Source organism: Ursus arctos, unplaced genomic scaffold, assembly GCF_023065955.2.
Source record: "Ursus arctos isolate Adak ecotype North America unplaced genomic scaffold, UrsArc2.0 scaffold_20, whole genome shotgun sequence".
Lineage (NCBI taxonomy): Eukaryota > Metazoa > Chordata > Mammalia > Carnivora > Ursidae > Ursus > Ursus arctos.
The window spans coordinates 35,242,801-35,255,457 of record NW_026622875.1 but is presented as its reverse complement, the minus strand read 5'-3'; the positions used below and the strand labels follow the sequence as shown (position 1 = coordinate 35,255,457).

At 39.1% G+C, this 12,657-nt stretch overlaps 1 protein-coding gene across 1 annotated transcript in view; it reads right to left on the bottom strand.

Moving 5' to 3' along the window:
* Window positions 1-2,302: 2,302 nt before the first annotated feature.
* KCNH8 (potassium voltage-gated channel subfamily H member 8) overlaps window positions 2,303-12,657 on the bottom strand; it is a 361,687-nt gene continuing 351,332 nt past the window's right edge. Inside the window, exon 16 of the mRNA XM_026496942.4 lies at window positions 2,303-3,004. Within this exon, the coding sequence (XP_026352727.2) occupies window positions 2,303-3,004 (702 nt within the window). The remainder of the gene's footprint in view (window positions 3,005-12,657) is intronic.

The window sequence follows — 12,657 nt, the reverse complement described above, 5'->3', positions numbered from 1 at the left end:
CTCAAATCCTCACAGTTTAACTAATTTGTCCTATGTGTATGCTTCCTTTAAAAAAAAAAAAAACTAAATATTTTATTTTATTCTGTCACAGATTTCAAAAGGAAGTAATTACTAGTAAAGTTTTAAAAGACAACAAGAATGGATTTGGACATGAAGGGAGGGGTACCCAGAGTGGCCATGGGGATTTTGGATTTATCATTTAAAACAATGTGACTGGACAAGTTAAAAAAAGTTTGTGGCTCAATTATTCATTTACCAAATGAGGATAATAGTCACTTTTAGCATTGTTTGACAATTATATGAGGAAATACAACATGTGTTAATTTCTAAACATCTGTTGGTTCATAGTCACTACTCAAAAAACAGAATGTCAGTCAAGATTGTTAGCATCAGTAATAGTTGTGCTAGTTTGCCAGAATATTCACACACTAACACCAATTAGTTCTTTTTGAATGGTACTAAAAATGTTTATATAGGTCAGGATGAGCAAAAGGGAGAATGTGTACAAACATAAATACACTACATCTAGAAAGTTGCCTTTGCCTCAATTTTCCCATTCACTTAGGTAAGGAGAGATTGAATTTTGGAGGTGGAGAAGTAGACGCATTGTCTTGAGTAACATGCCTGATAAACAGGTGCTGTTTCCTTTTTTCTTACGGATTTCTTTCTGTTGCTCTAGCCAATTTTAGGTACAAGATTCACACATCAGAGGTTTTGGTTTGCTTAGATGTTTTTAATGATACAATTCTCAGACTGTTTATTCTTTCTGATGCAAAATAAGAACAGGGGGACGAGGATGTAAATGTGATGTTTTCTAAGAATGTCTGGGATGATTTGGCCCTAAATGTTCTTAAATACCAAATAAAAATTGAGTGAAGGTGTTTAAATCATTGCCACGCCAGCATCTGAATTTATATGTTGGCTGAGATGCAGGGAACATTATAGGTTCTAGACCATCTCCGGCATCCAAGCTATGTAATCTCTGGGACTTTTTATCTCTTTGCAAACTGAGAATGAAAACACCTGCGCCTCATAACTTCCAGCATTGTTGAGAGCGTTACAGAAAAAAAAAATGAAAACGCTGATCCAGGGTAAGCTGGCTTCACTCTCACAAGTCATTGCTCAGAAGTCTTGGCTCCATTTTGGAATTTGCACTGGTCTACAACCTCTCCTGCAAGAAGAGCACAGAGGAAGGATACAGCCAAGTTTCTCTCCCTCATTTTGAGGTTAAAATGGCTTAAAGTAGTTGTGCTCTCATATCCTACAGACCAGTTTTGGGGCTCCTGAACAACAAAGTGGGATGCCTGGAGGAGACATTTATGCTAGCGCAGTGGGGGCAGCCTTCATTCAGGTGTTTGGCGTGAATCAGCAGAGCCCAAGTAGGTGCCCCCCCCCCACCGTGCCAGAGCCCACATATTTGACACTCCGTCCGTGTTTTTATTTCATTAATAAAATATGACCTCACTGTTCTTTTGTAATCCAGAAGTGTGAGGATACATTTGTTGCAAACTGCATGCAGATAAAAGGGGGATTCCTTTTGAAACTACATCCTCTTAATAATAAATAACTTTTGATCTACTATACATAACAGTAGTGCATTTCTTGTTAAAACGGCAAGCTTTTTCTTTTTTACCAAAATGAAAAGAAAACATTCATTTCTTTATAAATATTTTAAATAGTTTAAATACATATTTCATACCAAGGATATAAAAATAGCCTCTCTTTTTTTTTTTCGATAAATAAAGACATGTTCATTTACATGGCAAATAACGTGCAATAGCTAACCACTGGCCACCAGCTCTATTTGACTGATTGTCTAGGAGATGACATGCAGTGATAATTGTCCCTTTGCCTTCACAAAAAGAAAAATAGATCAGCAGGAGCTGTGCACTCCCGAGGCCAACAGTGCTATGGATATTGTTCAGGAATGACAAACAGGCACTCAGGAAAAACCTTTGCTGCACTTCACAAAAGTCACCTAGGACAAAACGAATCCACAATTTCTTTGTCTGGGACTTCTAGCTGCTCAGACCCTCAGGGTCTTTGGACTTTTAAAAAGTCTGTCAAACAGACCAGTAAGTGAATACCTGTATAGGAAACTGTTTCTGCTATGTTTCTAAGGATCTAGCAAGTGTTTGCTACAGTACGGACGTGGTTCTGCCTTTGGCTGGCTCCTCACGTGCTCTCCTGCAGGACTCCCAGCTTTGCCCAGTCTTCACAACTGCCCAAGGCAAAAAAGGCAAACTAAAGCTGTCATGCAATGGTGGGTTTGAAACTGGCAGCTGCTGCACGTGCGCAAATATCATACATTTATGGCTTTATTATCTTTCATTTCTGCTGTGCTTGTGACAATTTCCAGTGGAAAGTTCTCCAAGGGTTCCGTAGAGATTGATGCCGCTCCTTCCCTGTCCCAAGATCCTGGCAAGTTTTCCAGACTGAAGGAACTTGTGGCTCCCTGGCTGAAGCTGCCCTCCTCTGATCTGCTTGGGAGAACCAGGTGCAAGGATGTTTCCGAGGAGGAGCAGGCAGAGGACGAGAGAGTCGCCGAAATGGACTGCAGAGGTGTCAGTGTAGAATCCGAACGCGGAGAGATGCACCTTAAAAATTGCAGTTGACCTTCTTGGACAACCTGGTAGTGGGCAGGTGAATAATCAAGGTTTGGAGAATAAAGTTCACTGTCTGCTGGATGTGGCTCATGGGCTCCAGTTCGCTGGGGGCTGCTCCCCACAGAGGAGGGATCCACACTCCAAATGTCTGAGGTGACATTACCATGACAGAGTTGTGCTTGAGTATAAGCAGCGCCACCTGCTTGCAAGTGTAGGCAGGGCTGGTGCGTACTCCAGGTCATCCTGGTCTGTAAGCTGTCCCTGGAGGGACACACAGATGTGGAGTGCAGAGAGCAGAACCGCGACGGCTGCTGGGGTGACAGAATGTTTTCTAGAAGTTGCATCACATTCCTCATGTCTTTACCTAACTGAGAGACCTCCTGAGTCAATGTCGTTACCTGTGTGGATAAAGCAAAGCAGAAGGCAATAGTCAGAGTGCATGGTAATGATTTCAGAGCAGTGAGGCTGGGAAATGAGATTCCCCAGCAAGAAGGTCTGAAAAGCTGTTCCACCTCTGACTCCAGCCGAATCCAAGGGGTGACTGGAGAAGTTGGGCCCCTGATCTAAAGCCATCCTTATTCTGAGGGAACCTAGACAGACATTTATAGTCTGGCATTCTTAATCAGTGACTCGGGGTTCTTGAACAAAATTAAGAGACATGGGCCAATTATCTGTGGTATCTCTTAAATGCAGGCAGTATCTTTTACTTCCTCTGAGTTAGTGGGTCACACAGTGGTGCACACAAATCATCCTGGACACCACAAAAACCAGTTTGGAGTGGTGGGTATTGTATGTAAAGCGCTCAGCACACCATCTGTCCAGAGTAGATAACCAATGATAGCTCTCACTGCTGTCACTTCTGGTCGAGATCCATGTTTATTGTAGGTTCAGGGGCAAACTGGCCTTCAGTGATGATGAAGGCCGTGAACAAGAACCCACACCAGGTTTGCGAGAGAAGGAGTCTGCAGAAAGAGGGAAAACAGCAAAATAAGAGAAATCTGGTGGGCAGCTAGGTACAGATCAGCCCAGTGGGGAGCTTGGGGGTGTTGCAGGTGAAAAGTGAAGCAGGAACCTAGTGGAATTATAAATTGTGTGGTATGTTCTTTACTCACTTTTCTAGGCAAGACATCAAGCTTTTGTGAGATTTTCCAAGTAGACACAACTTTCAAACACCCAAGAACCACTGAAGAGTCTTCATTATTCATTTTACACTTAGAACCAATAATAAAATTCGCCAGAGGATTTGTTTTCTTACCAACCACATCACTTTTTTTTAAACCATGGAAAACCACCAGAAGATTGAATCTAGCATTTCTGGAGTGTTTACATTCTTCAAAGTGAGGAAACCCAGAAAGCAGGAACAAACATGTATCTTCTAATCTTTGGTGAGATTTGTTAACGCTAACACGATGTTGTAATACTTTGCCTTCAATTGCTATAAGGCTGTATTTTATAAAGGACCTTCTATGACTTGAGTATACTATCATGAGTTGTAAAACTCCAATATAAGCAGCTGAACCCATTGACTATCCTCAAAAAACAAAACAAAACAAAAGGCAAGTTCAACTTCAGTGATGCCAGATCCAATATTGCTGTTTTGGGCATACTTTTTTCAACATTGACATATACATTCCTAATTCCTCCAGCAGCTTAATTCAGTCCACTTCCTGCAAATGCGTTCTGAAACTAATTCTCCCTGGCAGGCCCATCGGGAGGTAGTGCCGCTTGAAACAGACATTTAAAAAAGGCCAGAAGGAGGTTTTTCCATGGTTCAGGCAACCAACTGGTAACACCTGCCTTGAAATTGCCAGGCCAAAAGTATTTCTGCCTTGCTGCTAGCATGGAACTCGAGGGACTCAATCGAATGCTTGTCCAGGCTTTTCAGCAGATCTGAAACTTCTGGCGATAAAAAGATACCTCCGAGCCTCACATTTAAGAAGCAAAACAGTGAATCTGAGAAAGATGCTACGTGTTTTGAAATTTTCACCGCAGGTTGTCTAATTTCATGACCTGCCAAGCCTCAAATTTAAAGTACATGGATCACACTAAAATCAGGATCTGGATCTTGGCACTGCAGACATACACCCATGGGCTCCATCTTGAAGTGATTAGCAATTCTATCAAAATTTCAGAAGAGAAGGCTGACACTAAATGAGATGTTTGAAGGGATATATTGACCATCCATTTCTGTGGACTAAGCTTCATTCCTGTATCGAATTGACCAGGGATACATTAGCTCCCAGTAAAATGCTTTCAATAGGACTTTTATTAGGAGTGGATAAAGACACAGTCTTTGAAGAACCACTTTGCATTTTAGGCACATCAATAATTATGTTATTCAATAAATGTTTGAGTAAGTTTATAGTACAGTATGCTTTCAGGTACCTTTTTCTCTATTTGATCTATGAACAGTGCTAAGATAGGTAGGGATACATTATTATTTCCCCACCTGTAAAATGGGGACACTAAGGCTCAGAGGTTAAATGACATTTTGAAGGTCCCTTATTTCATGATGGATGGTCTTTGGCCTAGAATTCAGACCTTCTAAGTTTGATGCTCTTTCTCTTATATTATATTATCACATGGGAAAGGACATATTGCTTAACCATTGAGAGATTTTTGCTAATGTGGCCAGAATTTGTGAGGAGCCCAGATGATACAAAAAGGTAGCTTCATGTGTAAAATAGATCTGAAATGTTAATTCAACACCAAGTAAGTAAATACCATCATCTCTAAGTCAGAGACTGATTAAGCACAGCAAAATCTCCTCATATCAAATTATACAAATAAAACAACAAAAACTGTGCAGCAAGGGGAATTTGGAGCCAGACAATATGTCAACATACATATTTCTGATGAACTATTGTTTCTAGATTTCAAAATAAACAGGTGTTTTTCCACGGGTGAAATACCTTTTGATGGCCTCGTCGTCAACATCGAACTTTACCGTGTAACTTTAAGGTTATGAACTTTGAGTGGGAATCCAGAGTCTTGACTGGCTCCCGGAATGTAAACAAGCATTAACATTTCCAGAAAACAAAATCACTATATTAGCTTGAACTAAAAGCAGCAAAGAATCCAAGGAAATAGAGCTTTCTTTAGCTCTGAAGGGTAATGATCAATGTATATCAGGGAAGAATTCAGTCACTGTGTCACTGAGGACACACCCCTGCACCTTATTAAAGTTACATGAGGAAATTAATCCCTGCTGGGTAAGGGATCTCTCTCTTCACAAGGACAAAAGCAACTGTCACAAGGAAAGATGGCATCTCCTGGAGGTGGATATTCTGGTGACACTGAAGGTGACAACATCCTGGCACAGAAAGTGCGGTAAGATTCACTGCACTTTTGCTTACTGCTTTCTGCTGGCCTTGCTAACAAAATTCATTCTAAAACAGGGAAGACCTTTTTCTTAATCAAATGTGGAAAGCAAAGAATGCAGTCTCTACTTTCCAAGGGTGGTGAGACTTAATGCTTTTTTATAGCATGCTAAGAAGATGTGCATTTGCTAAAAAACAAGCCCCATCTCATTGTTCCTTCCTTCCTTCCTTCCTTCCTTCCTTCCTTCCTTCCTTCCTTCCTTCCTTCCTTCCTTCCTTCCTTCCTTCCTTTTTGACCCTGAGATCAAGACCTGAGCTGAGATCAAGAGTCAGACACTTAACCAACTGAGCCACCCAGGCCTCTCCCCATCACATTTTTTTAGTGGAGCCTATTTACTGACTCCCATAACTCATGACTATATTCTGAGTACCAAGTGACATACTTAAGTTACTCAGAGTTGTTTCATCAGTTGAAATTTGGTAAACCTTTTTGTACCCTGGTTGCTACCTTAGCTGGCTATTTTAGGTGTGGCCTTCTGATTACTTCTACTTATAAAGATAAAATAGATAAATAAACCATAACTTAATACACATTTTTCTCTTCCTTGTGTATTAAGTCATATTTCCTTTATCTGCTTTTCCCTCTCCTTCCTCTTCCTTCTAATTCTCCTGTGAATAAGAACCCATCGGTCTGGGATTTAAAACTGTTGGCCAACCCAGTTCACCATCACCATCTGCAGAGCCAATTGTTCACATCCAAGATTTCTCTATCCTTTCCAAAGTCCCAACTGCTAGAAAGAAGTGTTGAAAACACCATCTGTGCTTCCAAGTGGTTCAGTTTTCTATCCAAAACTTCGGAGCGTCTAAAGATCCTTCCCTCCTCTGTTGTTCCAGTAAAATGTATTTTACCACACAAATTATTAGGTGTTTAGCAGGTTTTGGGGCAGTGTATTTGGTCTTGTTGAGTAGCACCTTCTGTCATGAATAGAAACACCCATGCGACAACAGACTGGTCAATTACCCATGATAATCCACACAGTGGTCTAAGAAGGAAGTCACTAATTGCCACAATTTTTCTATTTTGCCTATATCCAGGTTTTCTCAGAACTTCTGTTGGCTTAGAAATAGTCATTGTTGCCTACATTTCCAGAGGATCCTGGTTTTTTCCTCTTAGGTTTAATTTGCTCCACTGATGTGATGCTACTTCTCACCCTCCTCTCAATCATATGCCCACAGATGCTTTGTTGTGAGGATTAAATAATATAATGGATGTTAAAGTTTGGTCCCCATGCAACTGATCCCAGTACCTGCATTTGATAATGCAACACAGCTTAATTGAAAACTTTTTCATGGTCGGGAATACTGACCCAGGAAACATTTAGCCCAAAGAAAATAAAAGCCTGTTATCTATGTAACTCCTCTTCAGCTTCAACATGGAGAGACAACCCATGCTGTCAACGCTTTTACATAATTATTTTGGAACAAACAGAGTCTCCAAGTTTTAGCGTCACCTTGCATAGATCTTTGCAGTAACAAATAGTAACAGCAATAACCAGAGCTTTGAGAAATGTTACGTTCCTGTATTTCCATTCTAAGGTTTGAGTAATTGCAGTCAGATGGATTGAGAAATCTCTATAAAGGATGTGTGAGCCAAAATATAACAATGTGCAGCTTGGTGTTGATCACAATTGAATAAGGAGGACCAATGTGGGGTCTGATGAGGGCAGGGATGACTAGTCTTAATTGTTCTTTATAATAGCTGTAGTCCCTGCATAAATCCTACCATTTATAAATCTTTGTTGATACATGAGTAATTTAATGAATAATAAGTTGCATGGTTATTTTCTTAATATGAGTTTCTGGTATTTTCATATTCACTTAAATAACTTCCACCAATCTCCCATAAATAGCACTGCAAGACACAGAAGTAAATATCACTGTACCTCTAGCAGGTAAGAACGTATTGTATGATCTCAGTGTCTCATGGACGTCCCCATCACTTCAAAGGGGAGATTTTAAAACCATTGTGTTATTACATAGTTGAAAAAAATCCATTTGTGGTGTTGGTGCCCTAATTGTCCCAATAAGACTGTGCACTGCCAATTTTTACATTTAGATTGTGTGCCTTTTGGTGAAACACAGATTTGCTGTTCTGGTGTGTCTTTGCATTGTGCCTTTTGGGAACAGGAGTGTGAGTTTCATAAGGAAGACCAAAACGTGTCTTTGACAATACCTTTTATTTCACATCGAAGTAGCCAACTTTTGCCTTCTATTATTCATGTTTTACATTTTTCAGTCTTGGCTATTGGCATGGTATGATTCGTGGCCTCTTAGTATAACTGGAACTTCAATTGATAGAAAAAAATGCCATTTCAATTTTTGTGCATTCAGTGAGCAGATGGGGAATGCATCTGTTGATATAATCTTCTTAGCTTGAAGAGTTCTTGACCCGTCACTCAATTTTTGCCAAACATGTACACATTTTCCTGCTAGACACAATTTTCCTAAATTCCGGGTACTAATTACAGCAATCCTCTCCCCCCTGCCATGAACACATATACATTTTTACAAGCTCTGATTCAGGTAATTAAATGGTCTTTCATTTAATCTTTTGTTACGTTGCATATTTATCATGGGATTCAGACAAGTTCAATCAAACTCCATAAGCAGGCAAAACAAAAAGGACGGTCGGCATAATTTCATCCTTGTGTCTTTTGCTTCACAACACATTCAAAAACAAATGACAATCTTTTTATCTGTCAGCTAAAATAATAATCATACTCGGCACTTGCATAAATTTCATCCAAATGAGAATCTCAATCCCTTTACTTAAAGAAAGTTGTAAATCTTGTTCTACAGCTGGAGAGACTAGAATGTTGGGAGGTGAAGTGGCTTATGCGAGGTCACACAGGAATAGTACCAAGGGCTTTACTTTTGCAGGTGCATCTGATGCTTCTTAAATTACAATAAGAAGAATTACAAGTCTTGAGAGTGATTACTCCAATGGTTTCATTGAATTTCTGCAAACTCAGGCCTTCAGACAACTTTATTACTTTAACTGTATTACTATAATCCATTATTTATCAACCCTTTGATTGCTTTCCTCATCTATTTTCCTACTTCCTGTGACAAAGTTTAATTAGTATCCAAATTGCTGTCTGGCCAAGGGATCCTCACTGCTATTTATTTGGTGTTCACCAAATAAAAGTCTGTCTCATCTCTGAATACCAACTGTATAGACAGTGCTTATCAAGACAATGTATAGAGAAATCACCTGGGGATCTTGACACCATGTATATTCATATTCAGTAGGTATGGGGTGGAATTCTGCATTTCTAACAAGCTTCCAGTTGATGCTAGTGCTGCTAGTTTGTACTCTAAGGGGTCAGATCATGAGTTCCTATTATGGATCTACTCCCTTTGGTTAACTCCTCATGTACCTGTCTTTCAGTAAGAGCTGAGAATTTAGTCTAAACAGTTTTCCTCAATTCCTTTGGCAAGTCTGTAGTTGGAGTTTTCAATTTGTTCAGATCTTCTTCCATTTCTTTCAACGATATTTTGTCATTATTTGTGTACAAGTCTTGTACCTCCTCAGTTAAATTTATTCCTAAGTATTTTATTCTTTTTGATGCTACTGTAAATGGGATTGTTTTTCTTAATTTCTCTTGCCGATAGTTCATTAACAGTGTATAGAAATACAACTGATTTTTGTATATTGACTTTGTATCCTGCAACTTTACCGAATTCATTAGTTCCAACAGATTTTGGTGGAATCTTGAGGGTTTAAGGTCTTCGTGATTGTTGAAGCTGTTGTCTTTGTTCTTGGTGGCTCCCAGTAGTTGAGGGTGTCCTAAGATCTGTCAGCGTCCCAAAGTGAAGAATCATAGAGAGCATCTAGATGCAGGTGGATTAGGAGCTGGACCCTCAGGTAGCAGCTGGGCAAGTATGCAGTCCTATCTGCTCCAGGGAGAAACTAGGAGATGGGCATTTTTGCATGCTCCCTCTCTTCTGAACCTGGATATACAACCATAGAGATGTTCTTACACCCATTTTTTTTCACTTTTTAAAATTTAAATTCAATTAATTGACATATAGTGTATTATTAGTTTCAGAGGCAGAGTTCAGTGATTCATCAGTTTTATATAATACCCAGTGCTCATTACATCATGTGCCCTCCTTAATGTCCATCTCCCCACTCTGCTCCTCTCCAGCAACCCTCAGTTTGTTTCCTATGATTAAGAGTCTCTTATGGTTTGTCTCTCTCTGATTCCGTCTTGTTTTATTTTTCCCTCCCTTCCCCTACTTGCCTCTTTTGTTTCTTAAATTCCACATACGAGTGAGATCATATGAAAATTGTCTTTCTCTGATTGACTTATTCCGTTTAGCATAATACCCTCTAGTTCCATCCATGATGTTGCAAATGGCATGATTTCATTTTTTTTGGATGGCTGAGTAGTATTCCATTATATATATATATAAATATATATATATACCACTTCTTTATTCATTCATCTCTCGATGGACATCTGGGCTCTTTCCATAGTTTAGCTATTGTGGGCATTGCTGCTGTAAACATTGGGCTGCACGTGCCCCTTTGGATCACTACATTTGTATCTTTGGGGTAAATAAATACCTAGTACTGCAATTGCTGGGTCATAGGGTAGCTCTATTTTTAACTTTTTGAGGAACCTCCATACTGTTTTCCAGAGTGGCTTCATCAGTTTGCATTCCCACCAGCAGTGTAAGAGGGTTCCCTTTTCTCTTCATCCTCGTCAACATCTGTCATTTTCTGACTTGTTAATTTTAGCCATTCTGACTGGTGTGAGGTGGTATCTCATTGTGGTTTTGATTTGTATTTCCCTGATGTCAAGTGATGTTCAGCATTTTTTCATGTGTCTGTTGGCCATTTGTGTCTTCTTTGGAGAAATGTATTGTTCATGTCTTCTGCCAATTTCTTAATTGGATTATTTGTTCTTTGGGTGTGGAGTTTGATAAGCTCTTTATAGATTTTGGTTACTAGCCCTTTATCTGATATATTCTTACATCCATTTAAAAATTACCTTTGTTTGCTATAATCCTGTAGGACTTGGCTTTCAGAGGTAGGTGTTTTGAGGGCCCTAGTTGAGGGCACTAAGTCCAAACTCTCCAATGCTGGGAGTTAGGGGTTCCCTCTTGATTGTATGGCACTTTATCTCAGGTGGTGTTTATGGTTTATGTGTCCCACCTTTCCTATCTCTCTCCATGTGGGGATTTTCTCATTTACCTGGTATGTCAGAGTCATTCAGCTTTTTAAAAAAATTATTTCTTGTTTTTATGTTTCTCTCAGAGGGAATTATTTTGTGTACAGATGTACGTTCAGTGTGTCTGTAGGAGGAAGGAAATTCAGAAGCTTATTATGCTGTCATTTTGGGGCATTTGTTATCTATTTTATGTGTTTTAACCCATTGTATTTTTTTTTTAAATTATTTATTTATTTGCCAGAGAGAGAGAGTACAAGCAGCGGGAGTGGCAGGCAGAGGGAGAAACAGGCTGTCCACTGAGAAAGGAGACTGAGGTGTGACTCGATCCCAGGACCCTGGGATCATGACCTGAGCAGAAGGCAGATGCTTAACCGACTGAGCCACCCAGGCAACCTAACCCCACTGTATTTGTTATCTTACCAAAATTACCCCATGTTTGGCGAGTGGGAGACCCTTTGTTTTGGCTCCTGAGCTCTTTTGACATCATCCTAGTAGTGTTTGATAGTTTTCTTGTTGTCTTGTACACTAAGGTGTCCTAGCCATATGTGTATTTCATGTCCCCAGAAGTGGAAACAGCTATTTAAAGAGACTCTGATTTCTTTTATTGGGAAATTTTATCTGAGACTATAATTGATGGATAGAGATGCTCACTGTTATTGGGTTGGTCATTGTTTATACTTCTTTTCTGTTGAAAGGGCTTGGAAATGTATGCATGTACAAGACACTGCATAGGTTTATATTAGTATTACTAATTCTATTTCAGGATTACAGGGTTTTAACATTTTATATATTACATTTGTATCTCCTTTACACTGTGATTTCTCTGGTTATTGAGATATAGAAGATGATAGAGTTAGGATATCCCATAATGACTCATTTGCTTTATACCCCATTATACATACAACAGTTGCAGTATATCAATACCAGTACTGTCATTACAAATTATGATTACTGAAAACAGTTTAAAAATTTGGGGGGAGGCATATTCTATTCTAATTTTCTCCCCACTCCCCTTTCAATGGTTCATCCATATTTATATTGTCAGATCATATGGCTTTTGACAACGTAATACCTTCTCTTCTTTAACTTTCGTTTAGACTTAGTACTATAAATAAGTACAGATTTAATGCTGATGAACTTGTCCTATGACAATGTCTTTCAAATTATCTTGGTTTTTTGAATCTTGCTCTCAAGAACATACTTCAGGAAACGTATATGGGAACAATATTCCTTGAGTTATTTCATGTTAACAGTTTGGTACCTGATAGTCATTTTTTTCTGCATATAAAATCCTTAGTTTACATTTTCTTTACATTTTGTATATTTTGTATGTTACTCCATTCTCTTGCATAAAGTGTTGCTGTCTAAAAGTCTAACAACAGTCTAGATTTATCCATGTACATCCCTTATAAGATCTTTTTTATCTAGATACCTAATGAATATTTTTTCTTAAAGTCCAGTAATTTCCCTAGAGTGTGAGATTACAATATG